Below are 15,185 nucleotides of genomic sequence, written 5' to 3'. Positions count from 1 at the left end.
TCCTAATCTATGCATCTCTGGCTCAACAGCATCTTCAGATGGAGGTTAAACTGCCCTATATGATGAGAGAGCCGCTTCTGGTGATGTCCACCCAGCCTTAAAATCTTGAGGAAAGCTGTGGTTTTAGTTTAGTTCTGAACTTGGCCTCTGCTCCTAAATTTGAAAATCTGATAGAGCTATTTACCCTTTCTTCTGAAAAATGCCTCTATGTCTATACATTTTGAAATGTGCACATCATTTTAGGGGGCTCATGGATCCCCCGAAACACAGCCAAGAAAGCTTAAAGGTCTCTGGTTCCATGAAGAAACTATAGTGCTGATAGTGACTGAGCACATGGGCCCCTCCTGAGTGTGGGACAGAGCCAGGAGCTTCCCAGGATCAGGAGGCAGCCACACATAGGGAAGACAGGGTCCAGCGCTGTTACCCATTGTCTGGCTGGGATTTCTGAAGCCATGTTTCTTCTTCTAGGCTCCCCGAACCTAAGGACAAGGCCTCCACCTCGCAGAGAATCCAGCCTGGTATGTATGCTGAATTTCTTCTCCTTTTTTTCTTCCTGTATCTGGGGACGCCCTGTAACATTCCCCAGTTAATTGGTTGTCTCATTTCAATGCCTGTCAGTCCAGGGGTTTTCCAGGGCCCTGCTGGGCTTCCAGCTTTGTGGGGCCAGGGGCAGAGAGGAAAGCCTGGGCATCCCAGCCATTCTGGGGGCCTAGCTGGACAGTTGATGTTCAAAAACACACTGCACTCCAAAGCTAAATAAATCCATCCCAGCCGCTACACTGGCAGACATAAACATTTAGACTGGCCAGCGGGAGTGTCCAGCCAGGGCATTGCCAGGGGCTGGGAATGGGGCTGCTGTCCATGTGTGCCTGGAAGCCTGGAAGCCTTTCAGCTTCGCCTTCCTGGCTCAGGAATGTCCAGTGGCTTCGGTGGATGCCAGAGCCTGGGAGGGCAGAGGGCAGGCCGGCGAGCACCCCTGCAAGGAGGAGTGAAGCCAGGACTGGCTTGCGCTGAAAGTCAGAGGCTCAACTTGCTGGCGTCCCTGGCTCCTGTAGGTGGGGGTCCTGGTGTCCAGACCATCAGGGAAGAGCATATACCCTCGGGATACTAGGCTTAGGGTGGCAGTGATGCTGGCAGCGGACCTAGAGCCCTAGTTCAGGGGACTGTCCTCAGGGGCAGTGGGTGCCGTGGAAACAGAGGGCTTCAAGCCTGCCAGACGTGCGTTTATGTTGCACCTTTGACGCTTGGGAACGGCGAGACCCAGGGCAAGTCTGTTACCCTCCCCAAGCCTTCATTTCCTGATCTGTAAGATGGGGACAGTGCCAGCCACCTCCTGGGGCTGCTGGAAGGATGAAATGGGATGGTGTATGCAGGGCTGGCCGCCAGGTTTCCCTTTCCTATGTCAGCTGTGGCTGACGGACGGGCTGCCTGCCGCACCGTGTGGGGAAAGATTTCTGAAGTCTCACTGGGCCTAGTAGCAAGGGTCACTGGGATCCGTGACATCTGCCCTGGCCTGGAAGAGCGGGCCTTCAGTAAACGGGTCCTTGAGTCAGGCGTGTGGAGAGGAGACCATCCCTGCCTTGGCCATCGGCCCCAGGGGAGTTTCTATGTCATTTTACCCTCGAGTTTTCCGTGACAAAACAATGAGTTCTCCCGTCCTTCCAGTTCTCTCAGCCCCAGCTGATTATTTTCAGGCAGACTCGGTTTTGGGAACAATGGGCTCATTCCTTCCACACTTAACAAGTGCAGGACTTACTGCGGCAGGGCTTGTCCCAGCCAGATGTGGCTGCATCCCACCTGGTGGCTGGGGGAGGGGGAGAGGAGGGCTGCCAGGGCCTGGACCCCATCTACTCACACACATGCCTGCAGGACCAGGGCCCCGGGCGGAGAAAGTGGGCTGAATCATACCTGGTCCCTCAAGACCAGCTTCCTCCTGCCCTTCACTCCCTGTGACCCAAGACAGCTGGGCTGTGAGTGGCCAGATTAGGACATGCTGAGCTGTGGAGAATGGAGAAGATTCCAGGGAATAGGATGGCATTTCAGAAGGAGGGGTCAGCTTTGGCTGCCGTTGGTGGAGCTCCCCCTGTGTCCTTGGCTGGGCCAGAAGTTAGGTACCTATCAGTAATTCTCTTCATGACCCATTTTACAGATGAGGAAATTGAGCCTCAGAGAGGTCATAGGCTTTACCCAAGGCCATACAGCTGGTTAGTTGCTGAGCTGGGATTGGAGCCCACATGTGTCCAGCTGTAAGGCAGAGGTCTTTTGAGGTCTTCCTGTTACACCACAGCTGCTTCCCTCTCCCTTCCCGCCACCGCCGCCCCCCCCCCCCCAAACACACATACTTCTTTGTTTGTTTTGCTTTAACCCCTTTGTGTGATACTGGGACATACTGGAAGTAACAGGGCAGCACAAAATCCATTTTGACCAGAGTAGAGACCGAGTGAAACTAGAATGTCCTCCCCATGAGGGCAAGGGGGTTGTCCTTTTGGTTCACTGTTAAGTGCCCAGTGCCTCAGACCTGGGCCTGGCACCCAGAAGATGCACAGTTGATGTTTGGAAAGTGAATGAATAAGACTCAGAAGTCATGGCTGCAGCCAAATCCTAAATGTCCTTGAATGTCTTGCTTGGGTATTGGTATAACCACTCCAGCCTGTTTTGCCTGACCATTTGGCATCTCTGCAATGACCCACCAAGGGCTCTTTTCAGCCATCTCCGCGCCCCCTTACACTCCTGCCCTCTGCCCCAAAGAGATGGCTGTCTCCCCTGGCCCTGCCTCTGCAACCAGATGTCACCGCTGTGACCTGTCAGCTAGACTTAAGGACGAGGCTCTCCTCCCATGGGGCAGTTTGCACAGGCTTTGTTAAAACCACTTCTCTACTTTTTCATTTTCATTTTTGGGACCTAGCTGTTGAAGTATCTATAAACTGGACCTCCAGAGATGTAGGGGTGAAGTTACTATTACTAAATGATCATTTTGACAGCTCAGAGGAGTTTCAAGTGGATCATGGGTAATAGAAAGCCTGCTCAGGAGAACAGTCCCCTGGGGAGACACCCTGAGCCTCAGGTGATGGATACTTCTCAGGTCAGCTGCCCTCCAGCTGGTGTAACCGCCACACTCTGCCTCTGTTACAGTTCTGATCAGGTAGGTTTTGCTCACTGAGCCCTTCTCTGCCTTAGGGGTTCCAGCTGCCGAAGCCACCAGAGCCCCCTTCTGTTGAGGTGGAGTATTACACCATTGCTGAATTCCAGTCCTGCATCTCTGACGGCATCAGCTTTCGGGGTGGACAGAAGGCAGAGGTGAGCCTTGGGCCATGAAGCTGAGGGTCTGAACTCATGCTAGTCAAAGACCTGCCATGTTTCCCATTTATGCCTTGCTGGCAACATTCCAGGGGGGCGGGCAGAAGACCCACGGGGATAAAAATTTGCCTGAAGCCAGTAAGTGCCACGGTGAGGACCAGAATGCAGGACTCCTGTCTCCACACAGTCCTTCCCTCACAGCAGCGTTTCCCAGAGCGTGTAGTGGGAACTTGTGATGGAAGCGTCCCGAAACAAGGGGCTTCTTTGGTCGAATAGGTTTGAAGGACATTGGGTTAAACAAAATCCATGCAGTTGTGTGCTTTTAATCGCAGAACTTCTCAGAGCCTGTGCTGTAGGGATGTCACCGTGCATCTCTAAGAGGGCACCAGAATAGCAGCATTGCCCAGACCCATTTGGCCCCAGGACAGTTTGTCTCCTAGGAGCACCCTGGGGGCCAAGATTCTGAAGAACCCATGTTAGCGAGCGCTGCCGTGGGGAGAATGTGGTCCACGTAGCCACGGTAATAGGGGCCTGGGTTCTGGCCACGTGCACACCGCCAGCACCTCTCACCCTCAATACGGTCACTCCTCTGCCCTGGCTTTGATCATGTGTCTCTGCCACATGAGGTAACAGACCCTATGAGGCTCCCTCCCGGCCTAGCATTTATGAAACTCTGCTTTGTGGCCACTGCAGGGCATGCGGTCATCGCTCTTGAGTAATGAGGTTAAATCCAGTTAACACCTGTAGAACTGTCGGAAGAGCCCTCAGGCGGTCTCTGCCTGTGGGAGAGAGGGTGTCCCCCGTGTGAATGTTTTAAATCCTACGTATTCAATTTGGAACTGAATTTCCAAGAAAAATCATTCCGTCGGTGGTGCTTAGGTTTCCAGAAGAGCCTCCAAAGCTCACCATGTAACTGAACTGTCATACTTAGGAGCTACCCAGGCTTAATCTTGAGTGTGGGGTGGAGTATGGGGTGGGAAGGGTGAAGGAAGGAATAGAGAACCAAAGGAAGGACAGAAACTCTCCCTTTTGGTGTGGACTGCAGAGGGCTGGTCTCTATCTCTCTTCCTTCACTGCCCCTCTTCCCCTGGTATCAATTTTTTCATGTCCCCTCCCCGCCCACCCCGGTACCTTTCTCCAGGAGTGTCCCACAATCCAAAATTATCTTCCCTTTATGTGCTCCAGCCCAGATGAACTGCAGCAGAGGCAGCACCACACTCCTGGTCTTTAGCCAATCTCAAATAGTAGTTAAGAAAGAAGCTCCTTGAACTAGTTTATACTAACATGGAAATGACTAAAAGCCCCTCATCCTTCCCACAGTTAACCATTTAAGCCAAAGTCCGTTCGGCTGGCAGAATTTCACTGGGATCCCACATGCAGTGAAATGACCACAGGCAGTAGGAACACCAGGGAGGCGTCCAGCAGGGTGGCTCTGGTCTCAGGCTGTACCTCCCAGTTCACCTCACCTGCATCTTCCCATTCTCTTCTGACATGAGAGACCCTTTCCAGGGTCGCCGGCGGAGGACCTAGCAATCCCAGGGGCGGGACGAGGAGCAGCGGAATGAATGGCATGTTCTTAGACATACGGGTCCTTGGCGAGTTGGGTTCCATAGGGACTAGGAGGAGTAGGTCTTCTAAGTGCACAGCTTAGGGGGAGAAGCAGGAGTCTGTAGACAAGGCCAGCTCGAGCTGGGGTGCTAATGGAGACTTGGAGGACCAGGGGAGAGGGTCTTGGAGAGTGGGAGATGGTGGAGACCTGGCTTTCAATTCCAGCCCAGCACTTACTCCCCGGGGTCCTGGGGCCACCTCCTCAGTAGCTCACTTTGCTCATCTGTAAAACAGAGACATGACGCGTCGTAGCCTGGTGCGTCGCGTGAAGTGCGAAGCTCCTAGCCTGGCACATCGTAGGGTCCGGCGATCCTCCCAGCTCACTGGCCTGCCCACCCTTTCCCCTAGGTCATCGATAAGAACTCGGGTGGCTGGTGGTACGTCCAGATCGGTGAGAAGGAGGGCTGGGCCCCCGCGTCGTACATCGATAAGCGCAAGAAGCCCAACCTCAGCCGCCGCACGAGCACACTGACCCGGCCCAAGGTACCGCCCCCCGCTCCCCCCAGCAAGCCCAAGGAGGCCGAGGAGGGTCCAGTGGGCTCTGGGGAGAGCCAGGACTCCCCGCTGAAGCTCAAGTATGAGGAGCCTGAATATGACATCCCTGCCTTCGGCTTCGACTCAGAGCCAGAGCTGAGCGAGGAACCCACGGAGGACAGTGGCTCGGGGGAGCGGCGGCCTGCCCAGCCCCGTAGGCCCTCACCGGCCTCCTCACTGCAGCGGGCCCGCTTCAGGGTCGGTGGCTCTTCAGAGGACGTGGCCCTGGAGGAGGAGACCATCTATGAGAACGAGGGCTTCCGGCCGTGTGTCGAGGATGCCCTGTCAGCCAGACGCTCCTCCCGGGACAGTGACTCCCCGGGGGGCTCCCCTCTGTCCCTTGCTAGAAAAAACTCCCCCAAATCAGATTCCCCCAAATCGTCATCGCTCCTAAAGCTCAAGGCAGAGAAGAACGCCCAGGCAGAACTGGGGAAAAACCACTCCTCTGCCTCCTTTTCTTCATCCATCACCATCAACACCACCTGCTCTTCCTCCTCTTCCTCCTCCTCCCTGTCCAAGAACAGTGGTGACCTGAAGCCCCGTTCTGCCTCGGACGCAGGCATCCGTGGCACCCCCACGGTTGGGGCAAAGAGGGACGCCGACCTAAAGGCTGGGCTGACCTCGTGCACCCGGGCTAAGCCGTCGGTCCGGCCCAAGCCGTTCCTGAGCCGAGCAGAGTCCCAGAGTCAAGAGAAGATGGACATCAGCACTTTACGGCGCCAGCTGAGACCCACAGGCCAGCTCCGGGGTGGTCTCAAGGGCTCAAAGAGCGAGGATTCAGAGCTTCCCCCTCAGACGGCCTTTGAAAGTCCCGGTGAGGGGTCCAGGAGAGGCTCCGCTGACCTCATTACCCCCCCAGCCGCCACACCCCCGTGTCCCACCAAGAAGGGACGAGAAGGGCAGGTCGCCTCCTACATGACATGTAGTGCCTACCAGAAGGTCCAGGACTCAGAGATCAGCTTCCCCGCAGGCGTGGAGGTACAGGTGCTCGAGAAGCTGGAAAGCGGCTGGTGGTACGTGAGGTTTGGGGAGCTAGAGGGCTGGGCCCCTTCCCACTATCTGGTGCTCGGCGAGAACGAGCAATCCGACCCCTCCGGCAAAGAGCCAGACACAGTGAGCGCCAAAAGCAAGCAGAACGAGGGCAAGTCGGACAGCCTGGAGAAGATCGAGAAGCGGGTCCAAGCACTGAACACCGTCAACCAGAACAAGAGGGCCACGCCGCCCATCCCCTCCAAGCCTCCCGGGGGCTTCGCCAAGACCTCGGCCACCGGGGCAGTAAAGATGAGGAACGGGGTGCGGCAGGTGGCAGTGAGGCCTCAGTCGGTGTTTGTGTCCCCGCCACCCAAGGACAACAACCTGTCCTGCGCCCTGCGTAGGAACGAGTCGCTTACTGCCACCGACGGCCTCCGGGGTGTCCGCCGGAACTCCTCCTTCAGCACCGCCCGCTCGGCTGCCGCAGACGCCAAGGGCCGCCTGGCCGAACGGGCCGCCAGCCAGGGCTCAGACGCGCCTCTGCTGCCCGCCCAGCGCAACGGCATTCCCGTGTCCCCCGTGCGCCCCAAGCCCATTGAGAAGTCCCAGTTCATCCACAACAACCTCAAAGACGTCTATGTCTCCATCGCGGACTATGAGGGGGATGAGGAGACAGCAGGCTTCCAGGAGGGTGTGTCCATGGAGGTCCTGGAGAGGAACCCCAACGGCTGGTGGTACTGCCAGATCCTGGATGGCGCAAAGCCCTTCAAAGGCTGGGTGCCCTCCAACTACCTGGAGAAAAAGAACTAACATGGGGCGTGGGTCCTTCCAGCCTGGTGCGGGTGAGCAGTGAGATGAAGACAAAGGGGAAAGGGAAAATGGGAGGGGTGGGGTGGGGGGGACAACGTTAAACCCTGCAGAAGGCGTGACCTCAGAGATGCTCCCCTCCAGGCTGTCCCCCAGCTGGCAGGTAAGGTCCGGCGGGGGCCCACGTTGAGCGGGGAAGGGAACAGGCAGGGGAGCGGCGGGCCTGGGACCAGAGGCAAGAAAGCTGAGCCCTACGTGGGCACCTTGGTGATTTGGCTGACGGACCTGGCACCATTTGGGACAGGCCATGAGGGAAATTCCAATTGTGCCTTGGCTGCAAATCCGGAAAAGATGTGGTCGCAGGGACCTCCTGTGCCCTGCCCCTGCCCAGCTTGGTTTCTGCCGCTGGCACCTTGCCATCAGAGGCGGTCCTTGTGTTTGCCAATTGTGCTGGTCTCCCGGGGATTGCCACCACCTGCCACGGGCGCGTGTGCTAGAAGACCCCACCGGCTCTGGGGCTTGGAGGCATCTCTTGGGGGCCCAGCCTGTCCCTGGGCCAGGCCACCGTCAATGTCTGTTCGTTGAAGAAAAAGCAGTTCCCCAGGTGCCAGCAAGGACCACCTTTCTTACCTGTCGCTGTTCCCTGGCCTTGAGAAGAGTGCGCCCTGCCCTGGGCGCCCCACGGAGGACCGCCAACCCCAGAGTTTACAGAGAGGGTGGGTGCAGCCGTCAGTCTCTTCACCATCTGCACAGACTTTATTTTGGGTATTGCTGGGTGGGCAGCTCTTTTGCATGTTTTGGGAGAGGTTTATTGATTTGGGGCTTCAATGTCAGGCCTTGGGTTTTGGTCTTATTTTAGGGGTTGTTTGGGGGCCCAAGGGCAGTCGGCCTCACAGGGGACAGAATGAGTAGCGGATGGGGCTTTTCTGTTGTAACTTTTGCGGGGAGGTTGGTGGTTTTGGGCTTTCACTTCCTTTCCCTCCACAAGCCAAAGTCCTTTCGTTTGGTTTCCACTGTTGCGGACGGCACCCTAGCGCGGCACCTGCCTGAGGGTCCGGGGGCTGAAGCCCCAGTCCCAGACACGGCAAAGCAGAGACGTCTCAGTGGGGCAGGACCCTCCCCAGGAGGGAGGAGCAGGTTGTCCAGGAGAAAAGGCAGCTCTCAGGCTGCCGGGTGGCCACCATTCTGCACGTGTTCTCCCGTCTGGGCAGGACCAGAACCCTTACGTGTGAACTGTGGAGAAGCACCCATCGCCCCCGCTGAGGGCTGAGGGGACCCCGGATGGGCAGCCACCACCGGCCGTTCCCCCGCCTACGTGCGATGCCACAGGTACCGGAGGACCCCGGGCCGGGAGCCGACCTGGTCTTCCCAAGGGGCGGCGCCCCCCACGAAGAGGGAGAGAATAAAGTCCCTGTCAACCTTGGGTTGTGTCTTTCAGTCGTTGACGTTTCCGAGGGGACCCTCCGGAAGCCTTGGCTTCCCCAAGGACTCCCCCCCCCTTTGCTGGGAGTGGAATCCCACACGTGCCTTTGATTGCGGACGGACTGGGCTCCACGGCCACCAGCTCAGCTGCCAGAGGCCTGGACTAAGGGTTGGCGGTTTCTACAGAGGAGGAAAGGCCTCCCTCTACCCCTGCTCCCCACCCAGGCAGTGTATGTTGCCCGAAGATCAGCACGGGACGCTGTGTCTCGTGCCTTCAGCACCCCACCCGCCCCCTAGACCCTTGAGGCCTCGCCTGGGGATCCCCCCAGCCTCCTCGCTGGCCGTGCACTCATGCCTGGCAGCTACAGCCAACTGCTCGTGTTCTTTGTGGAAGGGCCGCGGTGAGATTTTGTTTCCTTTTGTTTTGTTTGTGAGTTTAAAATTGAAATTCGTTCTTTTCTTCTGCTGGACAGTATTAAATAGAGTAGGATATTGAGTTAATCTGCTAGGTTGCAGTACTAATGGTAGTGGTTTAGTGTCTTCAGATTAATATTATTTGGACTTATTTGAACAATAATGATAAAGAAGTGGTTCATTATTTTTTAATTAATGCACTTTAATAAGGTGGAATGGGAAGAAACCCAGAGAGCAAAGTGCATTACTTAAAGATGCAGTATATACTTTTCTCATTTTTAAGCAGCACATATTTATTAAAAGAAAAAAAAAAGTAATTTATGATTATTTAAAATAAAATTTAAAAGTAGAGTGACTATTGGGTGAAAGGACCTTCCATGTAGCTGTCTTCCAAGGGGGGGGCCCCAGCGGCCTCGCTCCTCCAATGTCTGCACTGAGCCAGTTCAGTCAGTAACGTGCCAGCCAGGCCAGGAAGGAGTGCAGGACGCATCTGCCGAACACAGAGCATCTCAGTTGGACTGGACCACAGTGTTCCCCAGAGCCTGCCTTTCCCTGCCCTTCCTCACGGTCTGCACTGCCCCGTGGGGCTCTCCAGCACCCGCGGGGCCCACATTCTCCACCCTCCCCCAGGACCCTCTCTCCTCGATCCCCAGTGCTCTAAGTGATAGTCATTAAAAGTGGCCTTGGAAGTCACTCCATCCCATCCCCTTCTGTTACTGCAGCCCAAGGGCAGGAAATTACTTTTCCTGAAATCATGTAGCTAGTTAATGGCAGACCACCCCACTGCATTAATCCTTGCGCTCCCTCCCACCCCCATTGGAGTTTATTGTGTGGTCATCATGTTTACATTGTGACATCCAGCCCCCTAAGGATGGCTGGGAGTTGCTCAGGCATCTAGGAAACGTGGGGAATGCTGCCACCTGGTGACAGCATGTAGATTTGGGCAGTGAACAGGGATTGCCATGCCCCATCTTTGCACCTCACCCCTCACCATCACCCCCTGACTCAACACAGCACAAACCCTGCAAACCCAAAGAGAATATTAATACTTGAAGCACGAAGGGTGCATGCCAGTCCCTCTCAGACATGGCCGGGGGATGCCAGGGCTCGTGCCCCTGGACTCCTGAGCCCCACCTAGGGCAAGGGGGCTTTTCCCTAGAGCTACTGAGCTGCTTTGTGATGTTGGAGGGTACTGCAGCAGGTGGAGGAGGGAGGGGCCTGTGGCTCTGACCCATCTGGAGGAAAACCAGATCGGACTAAAAAAGGAAAAAGGAAAATGAAATCTCAGCAGTGTCCAAACCCAGTTTTCCATTAATTGCGATTGAAAATGTGAAATGGCGTTGTATTGCTGTATACTGCACCTTTAATCCTAATGAGCCCTTCTGAGGTCATTATTGAGGTTTGTATAATGCCCGAAGATGCATCATTTGGTGCTTTTTCTTTCCGTTTAAAGACCTTTTTTCTTTCGTTACAAGGGGAAAAAATGTCTTCATCTCTCTCCCACTTTGAAACAGCGGGCCTGGCTGGGCTCCCTAGCCCTGCTACGCTGTTGCCACTAGGCCAGGGGCCCCCTGGGGGGCAGCAGGAGGGGGCCGGAAGGGGTGACTCTGAAGGGCGAGTGAGCCATCTGCCCCTGGCTGAACCCAGGTTCTGCCTTGCCAGCCGTGGCCCTCCACCCCTCGCCTGGCCCCAGAGGCTTCTCTTTCTTACTCTCGAGTCTCCATCTTGACGAAGGCATTATATAGAATCGTTTTAATCACTTTCAGATGTTAGAGCAGCATATTTTACTGGCATTTATATCCATCGCTTTCCTCAGCAAGGCATGTTACTACTTTTATCGTCTAAGGAAGAAAGACAAGGGAATTTCGGTTGAACATTATTTTCATATTACTAGTATTTGCAGAGTAGATGTAGAACTATTTAAGTCTAGCCCTCGGTTTGGTAGTTTGTTTTAAGGGAAAAAAAAATGAAAGTAGCCCCTACTTTTCCTGTGTTTGTTTTGTTTTGTTGTTTTGGGTTTTTTTTTTTTTTTTTTTTTTTGTATTTAACTAATATATTATTTCTTTAAGGTTACTCACTTCCCCTACCCCTCCAAATACTTTGCATTCTCAATCGAAAATGAAAACAATCTGAGAGACAGGAAAAGTGCAATATTATCAAGAGGGACGCCAGGGCTTGTTGGGACAGTGGCGGGAGACCCGGTGGCCCGTTCGTCCATAGGAAGCGGCAGGGCTGCTGGAAGGAGTTAAGCTGTGGAGCAGACAGGTGACCTTCTGGATATTGATCTTGTATACCCGCCCCCCCCCTTCCTGGCAGGATGGCAGGGGTCCCTACCGGAGGGCAGCCCCTTTTTCTGTTGGGTGTTATCCACCCAGAAGGGATTCAGGGACAGGCCGCTCAGGGCCCCAGCCCTCGGAGCAGAGCAAGGACATCCGGGAACGGTCCCTTGTTTTCATTTCTATTGTTTTTCAGCCAGTTGCCCAGAAAGACCTGTCCTAAAAATCACTCCCAGCAGCCCTCTCTCACCCCAGTCTCCTGATGTTTGGGCCGTGATCTTTCTGATGTATGTCTGAGTCTTTCTAAAACTATGTAACCTCAGTTCAGTTTATGGGCAGGAACCCTAGATGTAACCAAATCCTTTTTTGGGGATGTGGGTGCCTTGAGCCCTATGTGCCCCAGTGAGACACCAATTCCCACAAGCCTACAGCTAGGCCTGGTGCTGAGCTTGGGCCACCCATTCATCTCAATGACTTCAGCCCGAGGAGTGAGCCCGGCCTCCTGCTCAACACCCCGACAGTTCCCAGAGGGCCTCAGAGAAGTGTCTGAGGGGCCTACTCAGGTCTTTGTAGACAGCTCCCCACAACAGGTACCAAGCGGGCCTCCTCCTTACTTGGCACTGGTAGAGAAAGCAGCAGGATGGGAAGTCTCTGGGTCCAAGCCCTTGGAGCTCTGCCCTTCAGGGCTCCAGGGACATCCTCACTGGCTTGTCCTCTCCGTCTCCAGTACTGTATGCTTGCTGCTCCAACCCCTCTGTTGGGTGAATTCCTGTACAAACATGGATCTGTGTGCCCAGAGTGGGACCATGCCCCTGTGTGTGGGTGTCTCTCCTTGGAGTATACACATTTATATGTCCAATCTTTGAGAATCTCGATGCAGAGCTCTCTGGAAAGAGAACCACCCACATTGCTTAATCTTAAAGAATTAAGATTCCCTCACTTTTTTGAGGGCTGTGTGTTGTGAGTGAGTGTGTGTGCATGTGCGTATGTGTGTGTGTCCATGAGCACACACGTGTGAGTGTTGGTAATTTCCCACTTGAACTAAATAACAAGGGGTTAGAGAACAAATACCGGGCAAGCTGTCTCCATTTTACAAGTCCTTGGCATTGGGCAGGACCCACGGGACTCACAGCTTCTGGCAGCAAGTGTGTGTTACTCACACACGTAATTCTGGCTGGAGAGTGCAATGTGTCTTTTTTTTTTTTTTTTTTTTTTTTTGGTAATTATTTTATTATTTTGTTGGAAACTTCACACTGGCATTAACAGATCTAGCAGAAGCAGCCTAGGCCATCATCCCGGGCTCCAAAATGAAGATGTGGACGCGAGAAGTCACTGGGTGTGGAAGCACTGAGATGGTTGAACTGGGTCACCCGCCACCTGCGGATGGGTGGTCTAGCAGGCCGAACCCACCCACTGCATGCATATCATCACCGTGGGAGGGAGTTCTCGATGGTAAGAGCTTCTGGCCCTCAGTTCTCGTGTTTCTGAGGGTGGTCAGGCTGCTGGGGCCAGAGCATGCTCGTGGTAGTCAGCAGACCTGCATATGCACTTGCACCAGACCGCAGGCCCCAACTGAACACATCACAGGAACAGTGTGACGGCTCCTCCTCGACCTTACTGAGCTTTTTGCCTAGATCATGAACCACCCTCAGTGGTTCTCAGTTCTATGGCCAAAGACAGTGACAGGATGAGGTTACTGACCTACAGCCTTGGTTTCAGGAAATCAGCCCCAGTAATTTTAGCTTCCCTCCTGTTTTGTTCTGTGCACCTAGGTCTGCAGCCAGAAGTTGGGTTCATTGGTGCTTACAGACTAGGTGGAGGGCTCTACCTTCTAAGACCTTGATCCCAACCTGCCTATAAGGTTGGGGTTACCATGCAATCTCCCTTCCCCAATCCTGTCTTTTTAATCTTGGGTTTGCACTTGACCTTGACAATCAGTCCCCTCTCCCATCCCAGTCCTAGAACTCAGTGGCCTTAGAGAATGGTTTCTGAGCTGAAGGTCCCTCCTTTGTTCCCAGTTCCACCCTGGCTAATGGGCTGGACCTCAGGGGGCGAGGGGCAGGGAGAGAGCATGCAAGAAAATGGTTTTAAAGCAGAAGGATGGCTCGAGCATGTTGGAGGCAAGCGAGAGGCACGTTGGTGAGATGAATGTGTGCGTGTTTGGAATGGCTGGGGCTTACCGTCCCTTCCCGGGAAGGCGGCTTCCAGAAGAGGATGTCTTCTAGGCAGAAAGGGAAAAGTGTGAGAATGCTGAGAGAGTTTGGAGTCTGGAGTTTAGTCTTCATTCAAAAGAAGGAAGAAGTCAATTCTGAGTGTTTCAGGAGGAAGAGAGCAGGTACAGAGGGAATTTACTGATTCAATACCCAAGGGTCCAGTCAGAGTAGGTTGGAAAAGCCCTAAGATTTGGCCACAGAAGCAGCTAGCCCGAGGAAACCGCTACCTGCTGGGACACAAACTGGGTCCCCAGCACGTTCTTAATGAACAGTCACTGATTTACGTAGTGGAGACAGGAAGTCGCTAGCAACAAGTCAGTCTTTGAGTTTGGAGGCTCTGGCTCGAGAACATTCATCCATCTCCCAGGTTCCCAGCTGGTTTTGCCCACATCCCTTTGTCCAATCCAGAGGTGGTCTCTCAAACTGCTCAAATTGGTTAGAGACCAGTGACCGTAATGGGTTGTACAGTAAGGACCCACCACCCCACCAAACTGGAACCTCAGGGTCCAGACACTATCGAGCATGTCTGGAAGGAAGGCAGCCTCATTTCTTTGGTTAACACCAGTCATTTTGGAGTGTCTCTGATGTTACCTGTGGCTACTCGGTCTGCTGAGCCTGCCTTGCAGGTGTGACTTAGAAGACAGGGTGCAGTGCGCACTCAAACGTGGATATGCCCTTTCATTCTCAGTGGCCTGTGACCAAGGCACATTTCCATAAGCGCTTACTTCAGAGAGAGAAGAGTAAACAGCCACCATTCTTGGATCTGCAGCTTGTTCTCTGCAACAAGTTTTCTTTAAATCCAGGACACAAGATGAGAACAGGGTTTCACGAACAGTAGTACTGAGAGGTCTGCGGGAAGGTGACTTCTGAGTGAAGATGTGAGTGGCAGGTCCTTGGAGGGTGGTTTGTGGACTGCATGGTTGCATGTGAACTGCTGGGTGTCTCTGGGGCTCCAGAACTTTGGGAGATTCTTCATGGTCTCCACTTAGCCCCTCCCAGCTCCTAGTGGGCTCTGTGGGGTCAGGAGAAGGTTGTGCCCTCTTCTGCCCTCAGCAGAGAAACTGAAGAAAAGGACATTGAATTCAGTGCAGTCAATTTGAGTGCTAAAAAATTTCCAGGATCAATGGTGGTGCTAAACTATCTCCATGTTTCTAATATTTTTAATAGTGGGATTTTTTTTAATTGTTCTCATCACAAAAATGCAGTGTCCTTGGGGAAGGGATCCAGCCCCTTGGCCTGCCACTTTCCGGGTGTCCTTTATCATTGTTGACGGGACTCTTTGGTCTGCAGAAAATACTCTGTCTTGGCATGCTTCTAGACTGTAAGATTTGGGTTGTTTTGTTTTGTATTTTGTTTATGTTTACATGCATCTTGTATTTCCCTGAAAACTAAATAAAGTTTTTGGCCTTTTTAACTGAACAGAATCACCTCTTAATTCTCCCTGTCATCAGAAAAGCCATCCAGCTGAATGGCAAAAGCCACATTACCCAGAATACAGCATGAACTGCAGGATCCAGGGCCCTCTGAGGACACTGGAGGGGCGGGGTGAGGCAGGTAAGTTGCCACCTTTGTTGGTGAGAATCAGACTCAAGCTTTTCCTCCCTCCCCCACCACCAGGAGGCTTTCTGGGAAGCAGCCAAGG

General features: G+C 53.9%; 1 protein-coding gene and 1 long non-coding RNA gene across 5 annotated transcripts in view; both read left to right on the top strand.

The window, feature by feature from the left end:
* Positions 1–7,279, top strand: part of SH3PXD2A (SH3 and PX domains 2A) — a 235,296-nt gene extending 228,017 nt beyond the window's left edge. For all 4 annotated transcript variants that reach the window (XM_042907910.1, XM_042907909.1, XM_042907912.1 and 1 more), the window contains 3 exons: positions 469–518; positions 3,178–3,297; positions 5,254–7,279. In XM_042907910.1, coding sequence (XP_042763844.1) covers positions 469–518; positions 3,178–3,297; positions 5,254–7,221 — 2,138 coding nt within the window. In that variant the 3' untranslated portion in view covers positions 7,222–7,279. The remainder of the gene's footprint in view (positions 1–468; positions 519–3,177; positions 3,298–5,253) is intronic.
* Positions 7,280–7,324: 45 nt separating this feature from the next.
* LOC122202345 lies at positions 7,325–14,962 on the top strand. Its single transcript, XR_006194606.1, has 2 exons — positions 7,325–10,453; positions 11,124–14,962. It is a non-coding gene; the product is annotated as an uncharacterized LOC122202345 (long non-coding RNA).
* The last annotated feature ends 223 nt before the right edge of the window (positions 14,963–15,185 follow it).

Source organism: Panthera leo, chromosome D2, assembly GCF_018350215.1.
Source record: "Panthera leo isolate Ple1 chromosome D2, P.leo_Ple1_pat1.1, whole genome shotgun sequence".
NCBI classification, from domain to species: Eukaryota; Metazoa; Chordata; class Mammalia; order Carnivora; family Felidae; genus Panthera; species Panthera leo.
This window is presented reverse-complemented; position numbering and strand designations above follow the sequence as displayed.